The sequence below is a fragment of the Cupressus sempervirens genome, chromosome 6 (genome assembly GCF_028749045.1).
Source record: "Cupressus sempervirens isolate cs-2001-9-10 chromosome 6, ASM2874904v1, whole genome shotgun sequence".
NCBI classification, from domain to species: Eukaryota; Viridiplantae; Streptophyta; class Pinopsida; order Cupressales; family Cupressaceae; genus Cupressus; species Cupressus sempervirens.
In genome coordinates, this window is record NC_143123.1 from 46,901,497 (window position 1) to 46,914,425 (window position 12,929).

At 33.5% G+C, this 12,929-nt stretch overlaps 1 protein-coding gene across 2 annotated transcripts in view; it reads left to right on the top strand.

Annotated features, from left to right (window-relative positions):
• LOC149551056 (protein TPX2-like) overlaps positions 1 to 12,929 on the top strand; it is a 102,373-nt gene that overhangs the window by 14,733 nt on the left and 74,711 nt on the right. For both annotated transcript variants that reach the window (XR_016353279.1, XM_089789623.1), the window contains 3 exons: positions 2,600 to 2,725; positions 2,833 to 2,927; positions 3,096 to 3,174. Coding sequence is in view for 1 of the 2 variants with exons in the window: in XM_089789623.1 (XP_089645749.1) it covers positions 2,600 to 2,725; positions 2,833 to 2,927; positions 3,096 to 3,174 (300 nt within the window). In the remaining variant the exon portion in view is untranslated. The remainder of the gene's footprint in view (positions 1 to 2,599; positions 2,726 to 2,832; positions 2,928 to 3,095; positions 3,175 to 12,929) is intronic.

The window sequence follows — 12,929 nt, forward strand, 5'->3', positions numbered from 1 at the left end:
TTGTCCTGGATATTGAACACTTTCTACTGTAGAGAGAATAGCATATGCCTCCTTTAAATTATCAGTTTGTTGAGCCTTATAGATGAAAGAGAAAAATCACCTTTCCACAACTATTTCTACCAATGCCACCAATCCCTGCATGTCTAGGGTTTCCCCTAGAAGAATCATCAATATTAATCTTCAGGGTACCCAAAGATGGGGGAGACCACTTGCCACACATTGGACCTTTTTTTCACCACCTCTATCCTTAACTTGCCTACTCCTAATCAAGGGATCTCTAATATCTCTCTCATAAATATTCAAGTTCTAAATCACCTTGAGATTGCTAGGATCCACCCTAGTAGAAATATTACACTTTGCGAGAATTATTTTTATTTATTTGTAGTCTCTAATTTATTATATTGGAAGACCTTTTCTTGTGTTTAGGTAAAAGGTCGATAACACTTGTATGATCTTTGGGTTACATCTAAATTTTTCTTTTTACCAAGATTATTTTTTACTATTATAATAAAAATAGTAATTAAACAAAGTATTGAAAGTATAATGTAATTTGGTTAATAAAGTAGTAAATAGTTATGTACTTAGTAAAGAAAAATATAAGTAATATTTTTGAAATGATTTTTTATTTTACCTTTTACTTATTTATATGTTCCATTTTTATTGAAGATATTTTTTTTAAGAACTGATAATATAGTGCTAATATAAGGGGTCACAGTAGGTCACAGTAGGTTACAGTTCAGATCACCTGATCAGGTCACATAAGAAAAATTATAGTTCATAACCATATACACTTCAGCTTGCCAGAGGATTCCATGGTCCTCTCTATCCAATTTAGGATACAATGAGCTCAAAAGATGTATTAAAAAGAGTGGGAAAAATGATCTAATTGACTACATCGAGAAACAAGAATTCCTTATATAATGGATCAAAGATATCTTACAACCCCATGTTAAGCAGTTTCTTCTACAGTAGCTTGTCATTCAAGCTGATCTCAATTAGTGGCAATGGCATTTATTAGCTTGGACCAAGAAAAACACCTATATCTGGGCAGGCACTAGTGTAGTTGAAATATTCTAACAACAAATTTCTTGATAGATTTTTGCCATTTGTTTAAATGATTGCAATCTTCTGTTTTTGAAACATAGCCATGGAAAGCGAATTATTTTAAGCATTGATTTCACAATGAAAATACAAAAAGATTATTTCGATGATAAATCTGACCTTTACTGTAGTTCATAATAAGCAGAAGAGTTTAGCAGCTAATGGCTGTAGGTTTACAATTTCGGAGATAAATTTATCAGTAGCTGTTTTATGTGCTGCGACCTAGCATCAAGCTGGATAAAGAATACTCTTGCAATTTCCTGTCTGGAATGAAGAGCTGTGATTTTTGGAATAAATAAGTGTGTCTGGAATCACAGCATCAACCATAGCTATCCCTGGTATATTCTTCAGGATTTGCAGCTGCTGGGATTCTTGGAGATGCTTTAGAATTGCTGAACTGTTATTGGTATTGCAATAAGTGAACAGATGATATACTGGCCAGCCAAGAGTGCTTGGGTTTGAGTCCAAGTCTCAGCTTCTCAGAATTACCATCCCAAAAAGCATAGAGTTGAATTCCTCCAGGGTAGAATAAAAAGTTTAATAGATGCACGAATCAGTTCCTCCAAAACCAAGTTGACGCCTTTCAAGGAGAAAAAACACTGAGCTAGAAAAGCCTTTGAATTGATCTGTAGAATGGACATCAGCCCGAATAACAGAACATACAAGAACATACATTCAATGTACAGGATACTTTATTCTGTTCTTTTTGGTGGTTGGCAAACAAATGTTTTATTTAAATATTAAACACTGCCAACAAGGGAAATCACCTAGGTCAAGAACGTCTCCATTGGACTAGACCCCTTTATGACTTTAAGTGAGTTGTTAAATGCACCTCAACACTTAAGCTTTTGCCAAATATTAAAATCACTCCCACATCCCTTTATTATTAAGTGCCCAGCCTATGAGGGACTGAAAAGATCAGTCTAACATTTGTTTGTTGATTTATTTGTTGCCATGCTAGAGGGGACATAACATTAGTGCTAGTTATGGTAGCTTTTGCATACCAGCACATGACAGGTACTACTAGTAGATTGGATCCTAAAAAAAAAGGATTCTTGGCAAGAGTGATTTTTACAATTTAACTCTATGCTTCCTCGTCAATTTACATACACTGGCATTTTTTCACCATATAGATTCTTTATATCTCAGATCAAGATTTTGTCTTCTCAGTTGGAGTTATGCCTCAGACCTATATCATTTTATAATGTCAAATTTAGATGGTCTATTTCTAGTTTTAGTGGAATTTCAGATAATTGCATTGGTTCTTGTTATAATACAGAATGTGAAATTTAATGATTGCAATTGCATGCACAAAGTACAAATCTCAAAATTGGCTATTCAGAAAGATATCTCATCTGATGTCAAAGTAGAAATTGGTGGACATAAAGAAAGCCTAGATTCTAAGGTTTATAGCGTTTTAAATCTGTTTTTCTAAATGCTATATATTAATCTCTATCTGAAACTTGTACAAAATCTTGACTGTTTTGTTTATGTGAAGGTCTTATCTGGGAATCAACATGATTTTACTCTTGCACAGAAGATAACTGAAGAACTAGCTTCACAATTTCCACATAATGGCAAGATGGATAGAGCATTAACAGGAAAAAATCTTTCAAGCTGTTCTGTAAGTTATATCTATACATTTAGTACCTTGGTTGTATTTGATTGAAAACTATGTCTTCCCAGGTTGTTTATTGTGCCTTTAATTGATAATGAAAAGTCCTGTCTCAGAACAACGTTGCTGCAGTTCCAAAAAAATCTTATTTGAAACCAATGAGACAAGGGTGTCCTGAACTAGAAACAGCTCAAAGAGTTCAGCCTATGAGGTACATGTGTAAAATTAAAGAGCTAGTATAGACTTAAATTCTTTAATTTAATAGATGTTTTGTGTATTGACATCATCCTCAATTTGAGGTCAAATAGCAAGATGTCATCATCTAAAATGCAAACATAAAATAACGCATTGTTTGGTTAATTTGCTTTTATTTACCCAGGGTCAAGAGTTCTATTGAGATTAAAGCAGGGATGATATCAAAGATACCAAAGTTAGTTTCTAATGCAGCACATAGAAAGGTCAGTGTGTGGCAGTCTTTGCTGAGCTGGTTTTAATAGTTTTGCATTTCTAAGTTGTTATATTTTCATCAACATCTTTAAGTGGTTAATTTTCACCAATAGCATCATGTATTTGGTAAGCAGGCACTGTAGATGTCACCCTAACTTATTTAGTACTAAAAGAGACATCATTTAGATGTTCAAGGAAGTGACCAACATAGGGAAGAAAAGTAATGAATTTCCACCATTCAATCTTAATTTGTAGGTTATTTGTTTTCTTTGCTAGTGGCGAAGACTTGGGTGTGACTTGGATCTTGTTTACTTGGAGTTTGATATGTACATCTGAATAATCTTTGTTGGAGAAAGTAGCTTCCTTTTGGCTTTTAGTGTCTGTTAGTGTTCATCTATAAATCCGCCCTGTCAATGGAGGCATCTTTTATACTGAAAATGTTATCCAAAAAGACATTACCATCCTGCAAAGGTGTTGCACGCTAGTGTTTCTTGTAATTCTGGTTTGAATTTTTGAACCATGATCAGATTTTTGCAACTCTGATATTTTAATAGTTTATGCTTTTCTGCAAAGCCAGCTGTAGGGCATCTTGGCCATATAAGATTTGGGGGTTCTAGAAGTATGAGTCAGATATATGAGATATGATCTAATGTCGAACAGTATTTTGTAGGTAGGCATCAATTGCTTATGTTAATGATGTAAGAATACATTAGTTATATCTAGAAGGTAACTTTATTAAGTTACAACCACAATGTAACTTCCATGTACAGTACTAATTACAGAGTCACAAACATACACACATTGAAATTTGCGCCATCAAATTCTCTCGGATTCCATGCTTTCGTTCTTCAACATTTGATATGAATGTAATAAAGCCCTAGGCAAGGATGTGCTAAACCATCTCATACAGGACAAGGAAATATGAAGGTTGTCAAATCTGCAGTGCATCAAATTCTTGTTCAAAGGGGTAAAAATGCTATTGCTGTGAAAGAATTTGCTGAAAATTTCTTACAACAGGATAGAAAATTTATTGCTATTTCTTGGACCAAATTCTGCTCTTGTTGGCTAAATATTTGTGTCAGAGGTCAACCGTGGAGTAAACTGTGCAGGCTATTTTCAATATAAAAATATAATCATACATAATATACGTACATGCATATATATATATATATATATATATTGTGTGTGTGTGTGTGTGTGTGTGTGTGTGTGTGTGTGTGTGTGAGAGAGAGAGAGAGAGAGAGAGAGAGAGAGAGAGATTTATTAACGTCCAACAAGAGACCAAAAAGAGGGTCAAAGGGACTGCCAGAGAACAGCAAGAGGACCAGCCAATAAAAGGAACACCAAACAATGTCCAGGGAAAGCAGAAACAACAACAAACAAAAACAACCTTACTAAAGATTTGTGCAAGTTCAATCTTCCTGAAGATTTGTAAGTTGTGACCTGACTGAAAATTCATGCAGGGTCAAAGGGACTTCCAAATAAAGATCAATTTATTAATGTCGAACAAGAGACCACAAAGAGGGTCATAGGGACTGCCAAAGAACAACAAGAGAGCCCAGTCAACAGCAGGAACACCAAACAGTGTCTGGGGAAAGTACAAAAAACAGCAAACAAAAATAATCTCACTGAAAGATTTGTGCAAGGTCAATCTTCCTGAAGATTTGTAGGGGTGACCTGACCAAAAATTCATGCAAGGATGAATTTTAATTCTTTATCGGGATGACATGACTGTTATAATTGCAGGTTTGAATGAGTTTTGTGTAGGACAAGTCACTGACTGATTTCTTTATGAGGGGCACAAACTGCTGGAATACCATTGTTACATGGGGCTGGAGGGACCAGGGGACGGGTTTCTAGGGTGGCTGGACAAAGGGCGTAAGTTTTGGGACCATGCCCGGGGGGGGGGGGGAGTATTCTATACACTATAGACTATGCACATATTACTTGAAATGCTAATTATGAAAAGATGTATAAGAAGTAAATAAAATAGAAAAATTGCAAATGCCAAATACATTGAATATCAAATTACTAGTAATTAGAATACTCCATAAAATTGTAAACTGACAAATGAAATTGTTGAATCAGCAAATGAAAGATTTTTATTATGTCAGAAACATTTTAAAGATGATTGCAATGAGTAGATATCAAAACAAGTAAAAAATATCAAAATATAGTGAAGGGAGCCCTCTAAGTCCAATCACCCCTCAAGACAAACCTGTCATTACTGGAACTCAATAAAGTGGGTATAACTACGAAAAAAACAACTTGATTCGATACATTTTTCCCATCAATTTCTTATTTTGTTTTTAAATTCAAAAGTGGGGATCTCGGGGTGGCAACCTCTAGCAAGGTCAAGGTGAAATGCCCCTTGCAAGGTCTTGGGGCAGCGAGCATATTTTTCCTCTTCATGGCCTTTGGATTCCTCATTTTTGAAGCAATTATTTTTTCCCAAAATTGACATGTTTGAACTCCCTTGGAAATGCAACATTTTTAATGTTGTACATTGTTGAGGAACACACAGATACCCCCAAAATGGTCAAGGGACACCTAGGCGTCTCCACACCGTTCTAGGACAATGGGGGATACTTCATCCTTGTCCCCCTGTCCTAGGGAGTTCCCTATCTCGAGAATGTAAGGGTCCAGGAGCTAGGGCGTATCCCTGTATAAGATTGGTAAATATTGTTTTCTTAAATGGGGAAAGTAGAAAAATGCTTCACAAATTCACTAAAGGAAGAACCATAAAGTTTTACATAGTTTATAATTGCAAACCTAGCATATTTAGAATCTTTTGCAATTGTTTCCTCCATTTACTCTTAAACTTAATGCTAGTCTGAAGTTTTTTCAACAATGCTTTGATTTAAAAACTAGGTTGCATAGTCATGGCCATCATTCAAAATATTGTTTTCCTAGAAGACCAAAAATTTATTTTTGGAGCTAAAACACTCACTATCATGTGTATAGAAATCCTAAAAAAATAACTCTGAAATGGAGACTGAAACAACTTCAAATATTATATGTTTTGATAAACATCGAAGGAAATTCCTTCTTATTAAAAGTACTTGTTTCTGAAGCCTTAGTCTTAGAAGCTTGGAATGACACTTTTTTTGGTGATCTTTGTGAGAGTTTGATATACAAATGTCAAATTTTTAAAAAGGTTAGGAGTCCACAATTAAAGCATATAGTTAGAATGTCAGACATAAAAGATCAACTTTTTGTTGCAAATAAGCCAATAGATAAAGATGATATGGGTGGCTTAGTTATCATTTTCTTGCCACTGTCATTTGAAACTTTTTTGTAGTCATTGCATTTGTTGGTAGGGAATCTAATTTAGATTCAAATTGTAAAGTCTAGTTTTGGGGAATCTAAGAATGCACTTTTCGCATAGTATAAGGGCAAAGTGAAATGAAACCTTGAACTCTGATTTACAATTAAATACAAAATTAAGTGTTATGATTGTCACAAGTTTGGGGGCTACGCATATAATAAAGGAATGCTAGAAAACACCACACTTTTATCCCATAAGATGTGGAACTAAGGCTAATATCACAATTGAGGTGGACCAAAGACTCTAAGGAGAAAGAGTATGCTTTTATGGCATCTTTAGGACTAAATGCAACTCTTGTTTTACCTAACATCTTCACACTAGTCATAGTTGTTAGGTTAAGTTTATTGTTGATTATTGTTTTATAAATATTTTTTGTTTCAACAATGGAATAAAATTCATATGCTAAGTTTATAGTTGATTAATATTCTATAATTTTTGTTTGTTTGGGTGCTATAGTAAAGTCATTAGGATAGATGTCCAATTTGTTCCATGCACGAGGAAAACTTTTAATGGTCTGTCAATTAGCCTCCATACAATTTCATTTTTTTTTTGTGAATTTTAATAGATAAAAGAGTATTATGACTAATGTCAAAGAGATAGAATGTTTTCTTAAGTGGTAGAATGGCATGTTCGAATATTTGTATATTTCGTTGTGTTTTCTCATGTGTTACAATGATTGTGGAAACCTACCTCTTATTGCTTCAATGTAAGATAATATAAATGTGTTTTTTGTTTTATAGCAATTCTATGTATAGCATGTGTTATCTTGTATGTCCTCCTCATGTTGCAACATTTACAAAAAGGTTCAAAAAGATTCCAAGCGTGGAGCTGAATGGGTTAATACTAGTGGCATACACTTTTGTAATCTAAAAAATTGAACCTAAAATTTTGTTAAATTGATTGGTATATTGGACTTGTTAGGGTTGTGATGCCATTTATCCTAAGTTCAAATATCGGTAATGCTTTAGAATATTTTATGTTGTCTATTTGTCAAACTTGATCCTTTATTTCTATCACTTCCATCACATTAAGATCTAAAATCCTCGACATTTTATTGTTGAATTCAAGTCATTTTTTTGTGGGGATTCCAAACTTCATCATCTCCTCATATTGCTTTCCTTCAATCCCCAAAACCTCAATCCTTTGCAATCCAAATTTTATTATGTCTTTCAGTGGTGGAGGTTAGGACATCCCTTAACCAATTTATGATTTCCATTGTTCCTTTACAGCTCCAAAATCTGACCATTTTGCTTAAATATATTAAGCTTTGGACTTTTGGACATGTCCTTTGTTTTAATCACTTTTTTGGTATCCTTGAACATTGGTCTCCAAAATATTCTTTGAAATATTCAATTCTTTTCTCCTTTTGAACTTTCAAATATCCTCATTCTTGTTGGCCTACTGTAGTTCCCCTTTTTGGAGTACCCACTTTAACATTACTCTGCCTCTCGATATTGTTTACAAATTTTTTTTTGAAGTAATTCAGATTGGGAAGTTAGGCATTATTTTATTGAAGCACCTCACTTATTGTCTATCCAGTTCTCAACTTGTTAAGTGGATGATAAAGAAGGTGTCTTTTGTTCCCCTTATTGTTTCCTTTTGTGTCTCAGGTTTTCTACCCTTTCCTCCTTAGTTACCAGGTTCGGACCCTACTGCTCGGATCCAAGTCCAGGTTCGCACGGGTCCGGGTTCGCACTCAAGTTCGCTGCGGGTCTAGGCAGGGTCCTTCATTTGGACTGTAATGCATTTTTTTTTGTATATTTAATGCATATATATATATATGTGTGTGTGTGTGTGTATATAATGCATATATATATATATATATATATATATATACTCACGAACCCACCCACGAACCCAAAACCTCGAACCCGAATCCGTCCCTAAACCCAAATCGGCAACTTAGCTTTCCTCCAAGTCTTTCAGATTAGAGATTCCTCCAAGTCTTTCAGATTAGAAATTCCTCTAAGTCTTATGGATCAAAGTTTTGACGGTTTGACCTTCTAACCTAGTTACTTGTTCTTTATGATCACCAACATTCGATCCCCCATTATTAAAAAATTTCATGTCTGCTTTTGGACATTTGGATTTGGTGGTACCTTCATACCTTCCTTGGGTCCTCAAAGCCAAGTTCAAATGTGAAAATTTCAAAGTGTTCTTTTTTGGAGTGGTTGCAAATCTATGCAAGGGTAATGAAATTTCATGTCAAAAGGTTGGATTTTTTGTATTTGTCTGGAATACCTTATCTAGTTCAAGCTGATTTCTTACACGTAACCTTTGTATATGATTGCAACTAATTATCGATTTTGCTAGAAATTTGTTGCAGCTATATGAGACACAACATTCATCTTTGTTTTGCAATCTATCTTTGTTGTTTTTTTAGTTTTTAAATGATTCGAGGAAACCTTTGTCACACATTTTCTATATTTTGTTTTAGAACCCCGTTAGTTTGCATCCAAGAGGAGCAATATCTCTTTCATTCCATGCTTTTGAATGTTGTGAAAACCCTTCAAACTAGTACATTGTCATGTTCCCACTTTAGAACCCTAATTTTGACATTCTCCTCCTAAGAGAAAGGTTTAAGAAACAATAAGGATGAATAAATTTTATCAAATAATCCCAGCATACATTTTGTTTAACCAAAATAAATCATGATAATATGTTATGTATTAATGATAATAAAATTAAAGTATTGATATTACTAAAGTAATATAAAACGAATAAATAATGATCAAGTTATCATCTACGATATTAATGATGTAAAGGTAAAATATGTATAATTCTTAATAGACCTAAATAAACAAATATTTATTAAAATATGAAAATATAAAAATAAATAATATAAGTTTAATATATACAAATCTTATAATGAAATTTATAATGATCTATTATTAATATGAGATACATATTATAAAAAATAAATTAATTACATTTTATAATAAAGTAACTATAATGAACCAATTAATTAATACTTGAAGGACATGACCATTGGCCACCATTCTTAGTAATATCTATAAATAATAGAACACATGAAGGAAGAATATATTAGAGAAGAATAAGTATTTTGCAAAAAGGGAAGATAAAACCTAAAAAATATGGAGTACTAGATGATCAGGGGCAGTACAGTGCTATCAGAGCTTGATCCTGCCATCCTATTAAGCAGAGAAAGAATCCATCTTTTCAATCATCAAATATTTTCTTATTTAATTATTCCATGTACAATTAGAAATTCAGATCAAACCAACCAACAACAATATTACACACCTCTAAATAATTATTGGGAGCTACAACAATTAATCTATGGAATACGTTATATATGAACAATGAAATGAAGTTCACATACTGCAGATTAGATAAGCCCACATTATCTTGAAAAAGTACATGATACAGAATTTGTACTAGTAGGCGCAATTCAGAGACGACAATTATATATATACCAGTTAAAAGTAAAACTATTGATTGGGTCAAGGGCAATCATTTTTTTCACAAGATTTTTCAACCATATTCTGATGACAAAGTGTCGAAATTTTGGTGATAAGATAGGAAGAATTATGTTATTGGAATTGAAAGTACAAAGTTGCATAACTCTTAAGAGAACTAACAAAGGGACACTCGAGAAAATAATATATCATTGTTGAAGAATATGATTATCAACCTTAGAAGTAGTCATTATTTTATTGTTCATAATTTCCAAATAGAGGTTCAATAAGAGTGCCACTTCCATCAATACAACAATAATTAACCATTCATTGCTACAGTGCAAGATCTACTGAATGTTGGGAAGATCATCACGGAGAATACACTTGCATGAGATTCATGGGAACTAAATCGACACTCATGCTGATAACTGACTCTTTCACTCAAATTGCAGGGTGCATAAGGTGGTAATTTGTACCAGAACTAAGATTTCTTGAATACTGCATAGCAAATAATATGCTCACTGGTAGCATGTATAACTAATTAATAGTAGTTAACTATGAACATAGGTAGTGTGAATCCGCACTGTCATTCATAGCTGTGAGAGGTAACAGATCATATAAACACTCAGATAATTAAAGAAGAGATATCACACTTAATATCAGAATTAACATATATATACATCCACCCACTTTGGAGCGATATACCATACACCAATGGGCTAAGCATTGTTAATGAATGGAGGAGGAACAAATACATTCCAATCAATTAAAAGAGAGGATCAAACAAGTAAGGAGAACAGTAGTCACGAAAAGATATCATTCGCACATTGGCGACATCTAATCATAAGGAGGAAATAAAAAGTACCAAACGGAACACAGATGCATGGATAGTAATTTGAAATACAAAATAAAAGCAAGGCCATGGAAATAAGTCAAAGCATAAAAAAGGGCAGTTATATATGCTTGCCAATATATATGTCAAGCTGCACAATTCAAACCCGAAAAGGAAAGGACATAACAAAGGATGGAAAACAAATGAATAACTTTATAAAGAAACATTGACAACCAAAAAAATATGTATCAAACAACAAAGGACCAATCACAAGAAGAAAAGAAAAGATTAAATACTACTGAAACAATTATTATATGGCCCTCTGGATGTGAGACAAGAAGAGAATTAAATTGCAAGGGGGGCTCCCATTGGTCCGACCCATTATTCACATCACTCAAATTAAGTGGAATACAAAATCATAAAAGGGCATCATCCCATGTTTCCATTGAATGTAGCAGACTAACAACCAACACAAGAAGGAAGTGTCCATAATTAAAAATTAAAATCATAATAATAAATAAACGGGAGTCCTTGCCTCGACAATGGAGAATCGGTCAACTAAGATTGTCGTCCCTCGTAACTATGGAGACACCCGATCAGCATATGCTTAAAAATTATTATCCTTAAATGTTGAAAATAGTATATTTGCTCAAGATAATCTAGATCACATTCAGATATTTATGTGTATCAGATAAAGCAAATATAAATTCATATTTTGGGGTAAGGTATATGATATACATCTGTTTGGGATGGAACTTCCTATGTATGGTCAAATATTTAGGATACACACATGATGTTGGTATATATAAATATATGTAAATAGAATCTAATTATTAAAAAAGTCTATGAATTCTACGTGAATGTATCTAACGTGTAATGCAAAGGAATTAAGGCGTTTACAAGAAATTCCTTATTCTCTTACTCTACTCCTAGGAGTTGATAGATGGTATCGTGTAGGGAGAGGCAGAGTAAAGCCAGAGGATGTACTGGTGTCAAGCACCCTACGACAAGTAAATCCATGCTCTCCTTAGGTGTACAAGTAGGAGACATTACAATTGGTATTATATATGATAATTTAAATCAAATAAATAGTCAATACTTATATCAAGTCTACTTGGGAAACATATATAATCAAATTACTATTGATAATTTGTGAATAAGTTTATAAGATCTCTTGTGTCAATACATAGTGGATAGGAATTGTGCATAGGGGGAGGAGTAAATCACTCACATTGGGATGATGTTGGAGCCCACGTAGATTGCGTCCATACTCAAGTAGTTATAAATCCACCATCCATTATGGTGTTTGACACATGGGGAATTATGTATAATCTCCCCAAATTAAAGATTGTATGAGGTTATGATAGTTACAAGTTGTTTAATATAACCAATAATAACATTCTAAAGATACTCATTTACATCCTAGGATCATTTTAGCTCCTCCTAATAGAAGGGGCCATCACAAGTAGGTAGCAGCATACATAATGTCCTAATAATCTTGTATGGTATAGTACCTAGACATGATGAGGGAAGGCGAGCACCCATTGAGATATAGGAGAAGCCTTAAACAAGGAATCCAAAATCTACCCAAGCTTTAATGAGGTCTTCTTGGTTAACCCTAGATGACCTAGCCAATACATACATATTGATCTCATAAGAAATAAACATAAGCTATGTTCTCCCAAGTTTCCGGTACGGGGACGGCGGGACGGGTTTTCGGGACGGCAAATTTTTTTGGCGATTTTGGGGACGGGGGGGGGGACGGGGACGGCTATATATATAGGAAAATTTTAAAATATAGTATATACATTGAAATTTGTAAATATACATGTCATTCATATGAAACTAAGCACAAAGCATGTCATTTAAACATTATAGAACCATAACATACAACATTTGAATGCCATCTATGAAATAATATCCGATTTTAGTATTTTACTATTTACTATTTTAGTATCCAATTCTCAAAATGCATATCAATACAATATCAGAGAACACTGAACAATGAACATTAAGTTATTAACCATTGTCAATATCATAAGACTCATAATGATAAGCATGATAAATCATAAATCTGAAAATCAAAATCAAAATACGCCCAAAGCTATAGGCTGCCATAAAGTAATAAGTATCATATAATCAATGTATCATAATCATGTTCATGTTCAACATAAAAAGCAAAACATA